This window comes from Melopsittacus undulatus, chromosome 7 (genome assembly GCF_012275295.1).
Source record: "Melopsittacus undulatus isolate bMelUnd1 chromosome 7, bMelUnd1.mat.Z, whole genome shotgun sequence".
Classification (NCBI taxonomy): domain Eukaryota; kingdom Metazoa; phylum Chordata; class Aves; order Psittaciformes; family Psittaculidae; genus Melopsittacus; species Melopsittacus undulatus.
Genome location: NC_047533.1, coordinates 48055707 through 48068676, shown reverse-complemented (window position 1 = coordinate 48068676; position 12970 = coordinate 48055707). Strand labels below are relative to the sequence as shown.

Here is a 12970-nt window from a genome sequence, read left to right as displayed (position 1 = left end):
TCAATTCCACAAAATTCCAGAAATTGATCTAAACTTCCTCACTGACACTGGCTAAGTGAAGATCATTTACAAAACAAACACTATAGGCTGGACACACATATCTGCAGTGGTTCTAAAAGGAGAATATAGTGACAGTTTAAAAATCCTGTTTTCTCTATACCATCTTTCCCTCTTCACAGTCTGTCATTCTGCTTTTGAAAATGACAAACACAGTTCAGCTGAAAAATAAAATGAGCTCTCCTGCTGCTGTAGATTATCCTTTAATTGCACCACTTTTTACTTTTCCAGCCTATCAATCTGAACTCCTCCACAAGAAGACCAACCAGACTGAAGCAAGTTTATATAAAAGATAGTTTTGTTTTGTTTTTTTTTTCTCATTATCATACTACTAGCACAATAAGCTCCATTTGTTCTTTCAAAATCTGTAATGATAGAGCATCCTATTGCCCAACTGGTATTGTTTGGTGAAACCTTCATTTGTAAACTGGAACAAAAATATCACACTGTGAGAAAATCTGGTTTTATAAAGTCCTGTGTTGATAATAAGTGAATTCTGATAAGTACTATAGCCTGCAAACTCTATTATTCTTCTGGTAAATCACAAGAGCTCCCTTGGAGATAAACAATATAATCTGTAACTCAAATTGGTAAATGTAAGATAAATGTCTTGCATTATTACTAGAAAACTCCAAAATATGTTAAGCACATTTCAAACATACTGAATAATTCATAAACAATACCTTGGGACACATATACACAACCACCACCAAAGCTAAGATATATTTTCATTATATTCTGAACTCAATGAAGAAAAGTAAGAAAAGAGTTGACTGCTTTTATTTTACAGCCATACAAAAAAAAAACAGTGAAAAAAGAAAAAAAAATCAGAATTAAAAACCAAGACAAGCAAAATAAATGTATAACGTGAGATTAAGTTAACTTACTATTAAGGAGTAGCAATTTTCTCCTTGTAATTTAAATACAATATTTGGTTAAAAGTCAGTAAGCTCATTGTTTTTACCAATTTTCTGATGATGACCATATGTTACCTTTTTATCTTCTAAATCCAGATTCAAAGGAGCATAAAACTCTCATCTGGTTAAACTACCTGTCATGGTTTGAGCATGTTTTGAGGGTGTTTTTTGTTCAAGGTTTTTTTTTCCAGCCAGGTGGGAGGGGAGTCCGGGAGGAAGGAGAGACAGGACACCTGACCCAGGCTAGTCAATGAGGTATTCCATACCATAGCACGTGATGCCCAGGATGGGATACTGGGAAGGAGAAGGCTGGAGGGTGGGGGCTGTGGAGGAAAATGGAGGAGGAAGCACATGGTGCTCGGCCAGGCAGGGTGGAGTGAGTTATGGGTCGGTGGCTGGTGGGGTGTTGTATTCTTTTCACTTGCTGTTTGCTGTATCATTATTATTTGTAGTAGTAAATGGCAGTAGGGGTTTTGTGTTATGCCTTAGCTATTAAACCGTTCTTATCTCAATCCGTGGGGGCTACATTCTTTGGATTCTCCTTCCTAACTCTCCGGGAGTAGGGGGACTTGGTTTAAACCACGACACTAGCTTTCTGCTAGGACACTAGTCTGACTTTAGTATATAGTCTTGTAACACAGTGTTTTTCAATTATATCCCTCATGGCACTTTTTACTACCATTAAACATAAATGAGCTTCAGTCATCTGCCTCCTCCCTGAAAAGTGACAAAACATTTTTGTACATGCCACTGCTTATCTCATCAAGCCTCCAGATTAAATGCAGAGTAATAAGCAGGTAATTTCTGAAAGCTCTGCCACAGAGCCATCCCCTTGTTATATTGGGATACTGGTGAAATCTCATCCAGAGTCAAAGATACTACAGCTGAACCTCAATCCAAATGACTGAGCTTGCAAATAGCAATCTCCTCCCAAAAACCAGAATTGGGCATCAAGTCAAGCTTCTCAAACAACAGATAAAACATGCATGAGGCATTAGAACTGCACACTGCATGTGGTTTCCATAGAAAATAAGAGGTAACAATATTTCAAAAGATGAAGATAGACACAGGTATCAATCAGCAGAAGAAAGACACAAAGTGGAGCATTAAGCAGCGAGATAGAAGAAAGAGGCTTGGTTCTGTGAGCAAAACCTCCGTCTTGCTGTTAGATTTCTATTGTGCTCAAATAAAAAAAAAATCCCCAAACAAACAAACAACAAAACCCAAAGAAGGAGGAAAACAAACTTATCTAAATTCTCAGGAATAAATGGCAACATTTCCAGGAGCTATCCAGCATCAGCATCCTTTGTCCGTTCCAGTGAAAACACAGAACATCCAAGATGCTGATTAGCTACTCAGATGCAGAAGATCAATCTTTTATTTTATTTAATTCAGTTATCCCAAGCATGGGAAAATTTCTCACTTTGATCTCTCTACTACTTCTACTTCCCAGCCTCCAGACCAAATCAATTTAAAACAGCTATGGAAAAGGACAATTTTGCTACTCAAAGCCTGGAAGAGGTAACAAATATTTTCCCAATTTCAGAGCTAAGGTTTCACACAGATGAATGAGACAACAGTACCTTCAATGAAAATTACAGTAAAACTCCATTTACAAGCTGCAGCTGTAAACACAACTTAAAATCACTAAAGAGCGTGTCTTGAGGAAAGCAGAGAACCTGAGTGTTTGAGCACACTTTGACCCGTGCAATATTCACCATACCAGAGAATAAGAAGCATCTTCAATGAAAACACTTTCAGTCTTTGAAAAAGAGGTTAAATAAAAGCTCTGAAATCTCTTATACCTCAAGTAACATTTTTTTCCTTGCATACAAACTGAAATGAAGTAATAAGAGGATGAGAAAAAAAAAAAAAAAAACAAAACAAAAACCCAAACATACAAAACTTGGAGAGAATCTATGGAGTCCGTTTCAGTGAAGCAATGTTAGTGAGATCTAACAATTTAATACAGCTAATTTCTTGTTAGGCTACTTATTTAGGAAAGGACAGAGATTGCAGTCCAGCTTCTCACTGTCTTAAGAGTTTCCCAGTGCTTACATCAATATTTTCAAATGCATGTTTATTATATTTCTTTTCTAAAAATGTCCCTTTATAGACAAAAAATCACTTAAATGGTGGACTACACTGTGAGTGATGGAAAAAACACTATTCATTGAGGAATGGAACTGTGTAACACTTTCCTTACAGAACTTCACAAGATTGCAAAAACCAAAACCAACACAACCCTCCCCCCCCAAAAAAAAAAGAACCCAAAAAAAAAAACCCACCCTTTTTGCTATTAAAATAGAGATAATTCTTCATTTGTGATGGTTGCTACAGCGGTGCGTACACACAGACTTTCCTGTGAATCGTGCCCAGGTACAGCAAAGAAAACTGAGAAAACTGGACAAGACACTGAATTATAACTGGGGAGAGGGGAGGCGGAAATGAAAAAGAGCAAGCAAAACATTATTCTTATATTAGATCTGTAGTGAACTGCACTGACAGATATCCCCACATCTTCAAAAGCAAAACTCTCTCCCCAAACAGAAAATTAATAACTGGAAGAAACAACAGTACCAGTTGATTGATTATACATTGCTGTGCAGAGCTGAGTATAACACACTTATTAATCTGAACCTCATCCCCATCAGATGCCTACAGTAAAAATATGTCACACAGATGCCTTTAGCAACATACTGAAGTTGTTAAGTCATACAAATTAAACTGAAGTAAAACAAGCTTTCCAGCATATGTGCATTTGTTTTTCTAGCAGCATCACTCATTTTGCTCTTATAAACACATATAATGCAATAGCATGTCTTTAGATGATACTGACAGCAGTTGTTTTCATGCAAGCTCAAACTTAAGTACTTTTCTGAGAATTCATCCAGTATCAGGAACATAGTGCCATGTCAAGCAACAGTAAATGTCCATGTTTTTAGCCCACTTTCCTTCTACAATCTTCTTTAAATAAAAACTAGCAATCTTTGAGTGGAAACTAATTACCAAGAAGCATACTGAATAAGAGAGACAGCATGTGTGTGTGTGAATGCATGCATGTTTCTGTGTATCTACATATACATATTCATATATAGTTACGTGTGTACACATCTGTGTGTATGAATATACGAAAAATGCAAAATGAATTTAAAAAGTCTAGGATTCTGAGCAATTAAAACTATACAAAAATGCCACTGGCTCTTTGCTACCTTCCTCACATCTTTTATTCCTAGACACTTATAAAACAACACAGATTTTCCTTTGCCTCAATTACCCAAGAAGCCTCTGTACAAATCCTGTTTTGCACCACGCAAACTCCCTTTGCAAGTCTTGGGTGAGGACTCCTACAGTTAGCCCCTCAGGTGAGGCAGAGCAACTTAACTCCACAGAGCTCCAAGGACATACGTTAACACTCATAAAGGCAGCAATCTACAAGTGACACTGCTGCCAACGACATGCATGTATGGTGCATTATTATTATAGGAGTGTAAGCCTCAACTCTCAAGGGAGGCTTTGGACAAACCTTGTATTTCAGATTTGCTTATTTCTGCAATGTTATTTTTACAAAGTACTCAGGAGCAGAATCTCATTGAGACTAGGAAGACACGACTATGGCAGTGACGTAATTGTTTATCTATGCTGAACACCACGATATGACAATAGTCCATGACAGGGACTTAACTTCAAACGCAGGATCACCTCCACAAGTGCCAAGGAAAATTAAAGATTCTATCTGACTAGCAGCTTCCCATCAAGGGAACTGGAACCTAATCCACACTGTGTGTCATAGGATATTGCCACTTCTACACTCCATGTCTGTCTTGTGGAACTCATTGAGAGAGTAATTACAGCTCAGATAAGCCTTTCCTGGAATACATGCAATTAACTCTCCTGTAAAAAAAAGGGAGAAAGAAGGCTAAGATTTTAATAATGTTTATCTAATCTATTTCTTTTCTGCTCTTAACGTTTCCTAAATATGAGGAAAATAACTGATTTGATAGTACTTACAACTGCCTGTTCTTATGTAAATTATAAGAAAATCCATGGGTCTGTAATATCCCCTCATAAAAGAGCCAACATGAAATGCAACTACAAACCAGCAGAATATAGAGGAAGTGGGTAATAAGTGTAATGATTAATCTAGTTATTCTTTTTTTCAAATATAAGGTCTATTATTATTTTTGAATGTGAATTACTTAATTTCTTTAAAACTTCAATGATAATTGTTTAAAAATTTTGAAAATAGACTGAAAAAAATTGTATTTTCCCTAACAATTCAAAAAATTGTATTCACCCTAAGTTCACCAATTTATTTTTCCAAAATATCACACTTCACCTTTCAAAACAAAACAATCCAATGCATCTCTATTGGCACAACTACATTTTGAGGTGATTTTTACACTTAATCCAAGAGTAAACCATTCATCAACAGGATTCAAGTGCATCTCAGGCTTTCTGTTACACTTCAAAGCTGGATAACAAGTACTCATCTTCATGAAACTTCAAAACTGCAGCAACTGGCTAATTGTCCATTACTAAAATAAACCTACAGAAAAGAGCTAAGCTTGCCATCATTCTACCCTGCAGGAATTCATATTTAGGATTTATTTTGTTGAGCCAATTCCAGAGTTTCTAGTCCTGAAGCATTAATTCCTACATCTTAAGGTAAAGCTAGCATTGTATCCAGCTACTCCATAAATGTAAAAGGTCTAATATTTGATAAAGAGGCACTTCCACAGCAGAAAAATATCTCAAACAGCTGGGCTATAAGGGGGATTAATTTCCTGACCTAACTTTGCCTCCAGTTCCACTCATAATCCACCCAACCACCTCACTACATTTTTTATTTTGATGGCACAACACACACTCAAGTTACACAGGGAAATCAAGGTTGAAAGGATAATGTTGTTAACGCTCATTTTTCAGTGTGAATGCCGCTGTACTAATGACAGCAGTAGAATAAATGTTAATGTAAGCAGCACTCAGTTATTTTTGCCACTATACCATGAAAATATTTTATGCTTAATGTCATTCTAAAATGCTCACACTGCAACAGAAAAAGATTTATTTGGGAAAATGCACATGAAGATGCAGTTATAGGTAGAGGCGGGTAGGAGACAGCTGAGGTTTCAAAAAACCTGAGCCCAATGAAAACTGAGACTCATTTTGTTTATTTTAGGGTGTGGAGAGAGAGAGAACAAGAGGAAGCAAGTACTTTTACCAAAAGCAAACCTTTTACCCAACACTGCAGAACAGATTCACTTTATTTCTTCCATTTTCTGGATAAGAGGATATTGTCACAAATGAGTGCAGCTTTAAAGCAAAGTGATGCTATGAACCCAAATTTGACATTACTGCTCAAGTTCCCCATTTCCAAGCAGCTTTAGAGCACTTCTGAGCACCTGACATCTTGGAAACCAAACTCTCTGCCAGTTTCAGAAGCAGATATTTTTCAGGAGATGAGAGAATAATTAATCCCACTGCTCTGTCTACCTATATTTATCCTTCCAAAGACAGAGACATGCATTTCTGGTGATCAAGGAGGTCAATCCAAAATTACCACCAAAAAGAGAACAAATAATAAGGTTTGTGAGGGACTACTTTTACAAGTGTTTTGTTTGCTCAGAGGTGAGGACTTCTTGCATTTCATCCTTTCTACCTGCCTCCTGTCCTGAACATCTAAATCCCCGTTTTAATTCCTTAAAAATTTATCCTTTTCTCCCTTCAAGAGATAGATAGCAATTAGGAAAAAGAACGGTTGCAGTGCTCTGAAGCAAGTCAGCTTGCAATCCATGGACATTTTCCACCCTCAGCTCTGTCCAAGTTCTTCATAATGCACTCAAATGTAGTAGAAATGCTTTTTGAAAAGTATATGATTTTTTCTTTTTTTTTTTTTTAATGAAGATAAAGGGGGAAGGGGAAGACTACCAGAAAATTCTAGAAAAACTAAAGAAACAAAGCTCCTCAAGAGCCAAAATTTACCTGAAGTTCACTTTACAGTAGTGATAGAGTGAGCAGAAAAACTATTAACCAAGGGTTTAAAATCTGCATGCAAACACCCAACTTAACTGAAAATCTAACGGAAAGTGGGTATTTCCATTGGGAAAATACTCTCTTGGGAAGTATAAAATGGACTCCCATTCAAACAGATATTTATGTTAAAGTGCTACCTCTGAATTAACATCATGATGCCATGATTTCAAGACAGGTAGGCTGTATTTACAACTGTTATATTTCCATATTCAGAATGACAATGGAACATGGATTGCCCTAAGATACAAGAATAAAAATAGTAGTTATCTATCAAGTACTCCATCCAAGTTATCCCTCATGTCTGTAATGAACTGTAGCTAGGTGAAAAGATACACAGTTTTATTACCCAAAAATTACTGTTCTACTTATCTTTTGTAAACTTTGACTTTACTAACATTTACAGTCTTACACATAAATAACTGTAGGATTTGCAGAATACTAAATCATATTGTGATTCAATTTTTGGCTGATTTTTACAAGTGAAGAAAACATTTTTATCAGCATCTTCTATGCTGCACTTCAAACGCACTTAATTTTTAACAGCTCTAAACCCAGAGCTTACTTCCCTTGAATCGTCCACTCAAGCAACGAGAAGAAAACTGCATCAAGCTCCCACTGGGAGGGCAGAGAAATACAGAAAGGGGATCAACATTGACTGCCCAGCACTTGGAGTGACCCTGCAAAAGGCCCCAGAGCAAACCAGAGGGGGAACCCTGGCTGTACCCTTTTGGTGGGCCTCAGTATTCAGTAGCACTGCAGTGGTGGGGTCTTCCATGAGAACACTGGACGTGCAGTCCAAGAGGCAGTGGCCAGAGAGACTGAAGCCCTGCTGCTCTTCAGAGGGTTTCAAATTGCATCCTCAGCCTCATACAGTCTCATTACAGGCATCAGGGAAACAACAGGGGCTCACTAATTATATTGAGACTTCTAGATGCTTAAAATCAAAATCACAGTTGTAAAGAGCTATTCCATAGCTGCCTAACTTAAGAAAAGCCTAAGATGAGTGGGTACTTCCCTTGTTAGATTGCTCAGGTCCTTCAATAAGCAGACACTGACAAAAAGATACAGTCACTTTTTTTTGCAAAAGACTGTCAAAACGTTCAGCTCTGGCACAAGCTCAAAGTGTGGTTTTTACTGATCTCTTTCACTTTCCTGGCACTTTAATTCTAGCTCCTCTAGAAATCCTGGCAGCTCTTACACCACATCCCTAAACAAAGAAATAACACCCCCAACTTTTTACAGATACATAGTATCGCAGGAAACAGTATAGATTAAAAAAATACACAGATGGCCAAAACTAGCATATTGACTTCATACTTGCACACCTCACGCACAAAACCATTTGTTCCAATCCTGTGGGCACCTACTACATATTCATCTCCCAGTCTGGCTTTATTTAGCTCAACAGGAGTAAATGAGACACATTGAGTCCCCCTCATAACTTACTTTCAATTCACTTATTGTGGTCTCAAGGATCCCACCTGAAATCTCTTTTGTTCAGAGTCAGTAACTCATAGACTAAATCACTGACACTTACTTCCAATCACATGGAAATACTTATTTCATGGCCCTAGAAAGATATACTTTTCTGGCTCTTATGAGGAGCAAGAACTAAATTCCCTGTGGGACTTCTTTCTGCAACTGACATATATACAGATGAACTCTGACAAGTTAACAGCAAGCGAGCTACAGCTCACTGTATCAATACAGCATAATTTTACACTGACAAAACTGTCGACCAGTTAAGTAGCATATGTTCCAAACTAGACGGATATAAAATTAATGCTCCAGGACTGTGCAGAAGCTTGATGTTCTCTGTGTCCCATTTTGTCATTTAATTTTAGATAATAATTACATAATACATCATTCCTTAATGTAACCAAATATGAAACAAAGAATATTGATGACCTGTATTTATTTTGCAGATGTTAATACAGCACAGAAATCTTTCATCCTTGAGCAGTATCACGTTTTTCCCATGCAACCTGAAACTTAGATGTTTGTGCTGGTGGTTTTGTTTAGTTCATAAAAGATGCAGTAATGGATGGGCCTGAATTCATTCTACCCAAGTTTTGAGCCAGCCACTAAACATGAGACAGGAAGGCATAGAAAGTCCCTGATTCAGATAATTAAGATGTAAATAGGGAAACAACCTCTCCTCCCAAAGGGTGCTTATACAAAATCTTAGGTGCCTGTACATCTACAACTTCCATGCAGAAGACGTATCTGCTGAATGCCTTCCTAAATGTGGTGACCCTATATGCTTTCTCTGCAAAGTCTAAGTTACCTGTAAGAGGAGGTGGAAAAATCTTTATTTAAAAATACTGAAGACATACATGTTTTAATCATGTTCCATCAAAAAGGGAATTTAAAAATTATGTTAGTGCAGCCTTAATAAGAAAATAAAATGTATTTTCATGTGTTTGTTTGCCAATTGTATCGTATTTAATCTCAGCACTTAAGACTTTTCTTCCCTTAAAATGGCAATACTCAAGCATTAGTAGCTCATACACTAAGGAAAGGCTTAGAGAGTATAAGAATATTTAGTATTTTATTTAAAGACAGCTATTAAGGAGAAAAAAGGTATTTCATTTTCTACTGAACAAATGAAAAGCTCCCACGGGAGAAATGGTTGCAGTTCATCAGGACACATGCATGGCCCTTTAATATTTCTGTCATATGCATACAGTGCTGTGCTATTTCTCTGCCTCTGATACTGCAAGACAACTGCCAACACAGTCTTTTCAAAGAAACTTCTATTAGCAGTGCATCTAGATAGCAGCCACTTCAGAGGCTGGCATGTCCCTAAAAATGCACAGGCAGTGTTCTTGGTGTTTATCTGAATAATTAACATAGCCCTAGGCTAGCTATTCTGTAGCAGGTGTGAAATTGTATCTCTCTAGTTTCTGGTCTGGAATGACATTATCAGGTAAATTAATTTAAAAGAGAAAAACTAACCAAACAAACCCAAACCAAAACCAGAACAAACCACTGAAAACCACCAATAGTCAAAACCAATTGCTTCTCCTGCTTACAAGATCCTCACGAAGTTGGGCTATGAGTTCATCTCTCTCCTTCAGCTGCAGCTTCAGCACTGAGCATTCATCTTTTATTCCATCCTACAAAAAACATCAAAAGAGATGTTATAATAGGTTTAGCACTTTTACTCTGCTCTTGACAAGAAAAGACTGTTCCACATAGAGTGAGATAATTACATTCAAGTAATGAAACTCAATTCTTCTTTGTCATGTGTTGTATTTTCAATAACATATTCTAAAGTTGCTGCATAAACAAATTAATGCATCCAAAGACATTACACAGAAGTGTGATTAGCTCCCTGCACAGAAGTCCATTTCATTGTTTTCTGCATCTTTTAAGCCTTTTTTTATTGAAGATTCTATCAGATCATTCTTTTTCAGTTAAGGAATGATTATGAAGTGTTAAAATTTCCCTCATACAAAACAGCATTAGAGAAATGTCAATTTAGAAGTGCTATTGTGGAGTTCTTGATCTTGGAAAGGAAGAAAAAGAAAGTATAACAGACATCCACAGGAAAAGTAAAGCACCTTTCCATGCTTATATTTTTTGTGTCATGTCAGCCAAAATAGCAGCAATTCTGGTACTGACTGTGGAGAAAAGAAAATAGGTACTGCTTAGTGACCATTGACTAAAACTCAATTTGACTTGCAGGAAAAATTAACCTAATAGCTAAGTCTATAGCCAAACCTAGGCTCATGAGGCAGTCTGCAAGCTGTCCCCAGGCAATTTCATGAGTTCATGTCAGTTTAAACACCCTTTCTTGGAGACAAAATGTTGATCAGATTTTTGTGTTCTGATAAATATCAAGGAGGAGAAACTCAGATTAAATGACTGAACTGCTGAAGAATATAACCCTAGCAAATGAACCAGACAACTAGCTGATTGTACAACTGTAAAGGAAGAACTGTATCTTTACATCCTTCTAGCACAGAGTCGTATCTACAAAGTTTGGGAATTTTACTGGTTTGGAATATCGTTATTTAAAAACAAACAAACAAACCCCAAGCAAACAGAAAACCCCAAAACAGCAATGACAAAAAAACATATGCCATAAAAAACAAACAAAAAAACCCCTGTCGGAAATACATTTACACAACACTAGTTTAAAAATACTAAAATTGGACCTCAAGCTACCACATAAATATAAAAGTGAAGAAATTCAGACCACAAAGAGCTTAGGGGTTCAAAAGGGTATAATGACCATGATAATCTTGAACTCTGTCATTGTTAATGTGCTTGTAACTCCAAATGAACTCACAAATATGAGGCAGAACAGTAAAGAATGTGAAGTCCATTTCCCTCAGTTAAATGTTTGGCTATAATAAATACCTTTCAAAATAATAATATTGTTCCTCATCCATTCTAACAGAACTGGGAATAAAAACAAGATGCTCACACATAAACCCCTGTATATTTACAACTGCAACAAAATGAGATATGCTATTTCTGGCAGGTGGGTAATGGACGTGTTTACACATTACTTCAGTACTATGTACAGATCTCCTGAAAGACTCAAAGTTGGGAAAAAGGCATAACTTGCATTACCTCTTTTAGAGAAACATGGTAATTTTTCTTTGCTATATGGTATAGCGACATTTCATGCTTACTATCTACTAAGAGATTGCTGTTTAGGAATATTAACTGAAAATAAAACACTAGCACATCCCAGAATAGAGCCCTCAGCACAGGATGCATTATTAGTACAAATTTAATATTTTTGTTAGTATAATACCTGCTTATAAAAATGTGTCTTCAAGTATCAAGACATTCACTATTATTTTTTCTGAAAGTGAGGTATTTAAAAAAAAAAGCCTTTGAAAATTATGTGGCATTAGCTACTGTCCTCCATTTCTAGTTTTATTATTCAGAGTTCTTCTGGTCAGTTTGGTTTCATACTATTGTTATCTCCTGATTTTCCCCTTTTTAACTTAAAAAAAAGTTAGCAGAACATAGAGGAGCAGAAGAAGGAAAACAGCAAGGTCCTATAGCCAAGACATTTACAAAAAACAACTTGGAGAAAGCACACACAGCATGCGTGCTGTCTTGTGTATGGTAACTACAGCACAAAAGATTTCTGAGATGAGATCTGGTACCAGGTATTGTCTAAGAAGAAATGCAGGCCTCCCTTGGCCTAGTGAGAGCCTGAAGAACAGTTTCGCCTCCCAGAGCTTCCAAAGACTTAAAAGCATGCTGCATTCTCTCATGGCAAAAAGTAGTCATGCACCCAGCTGGATCTTCCAGCCCACACAAAGGACTGACACTGACCCCTTTCACCCAGCACAGTTCCCCAGGTACTCAACTTCAATATTCCATGCAACAATCTCTCATACAATACAGACTGTAACTGTCATTACAGTTTGGAGAAAAAATATCCAGGGTAATAATTTTCTCTTGTCTTGCCGCATATCAGGGAAACTCTGATTAACACTTGCCAGTGAGGCATGACTCCTGTAAATCAAAATGCTGCATTATTAGCTCCTGTGCAGACCATGACATCTTATAAAAAGCACGTACTTTAATTTCTGGGGGACCCATTGTGCTGGGATACTTGAGACTATGAGGGTTGGATCCTCACCCTTCATGTTTCTGCTGCCAAAGAGAAGACTTCATCTGCACCCAAACATCTCAGCAAGGAATGACCTTGAGACAGGATCTTTCTTGTAACCTGCTGTACAGGTACATCAGTGCCAATGTAGGAGTTACCCAGAATTATCTAGTAAAAGGGGAATGCTAGCAATGCCCCAGGTTTCATGTTACTGTTTAATAAAAATAGCAGCAAATAATAAATACACTCTATATTCCATCTATTCTACACTATACTGTGTTTGAAAGGAGCAGAACACTCTTTTTTCCTTGTTGAACACAGCATAGAACTGGGTTTTTATTTTAGTGCGTGGTATCTGCACAGGTGTCATTTGTTC

At 37.0% G+C, this 12970-nt stretch overlaps 1 protein-coding gene across 1 annotated transcript in view; it reads right to left on the bottom strand.

Annotated features, from left to right (window-relative positions):
• The window catches only part of CCSER1 (coiled-coil serine rich protein 1), a 446682-nt gene that overhangs the window by 43435 nt on the left and 390277 nt on the right, over nucleotides 1-12970 (bottom strand). The window contains exon 9 of the mRNA XM_034065046.1: nucleotides 10046-10129. Coding sequence (XP_033920937.1) covers nucleotides 10046-10129 — 84 coding nt within the window. The remainder of the gene's footprint in view (nucleotides 1-10045; nucleotides 10130-12970) is intronic.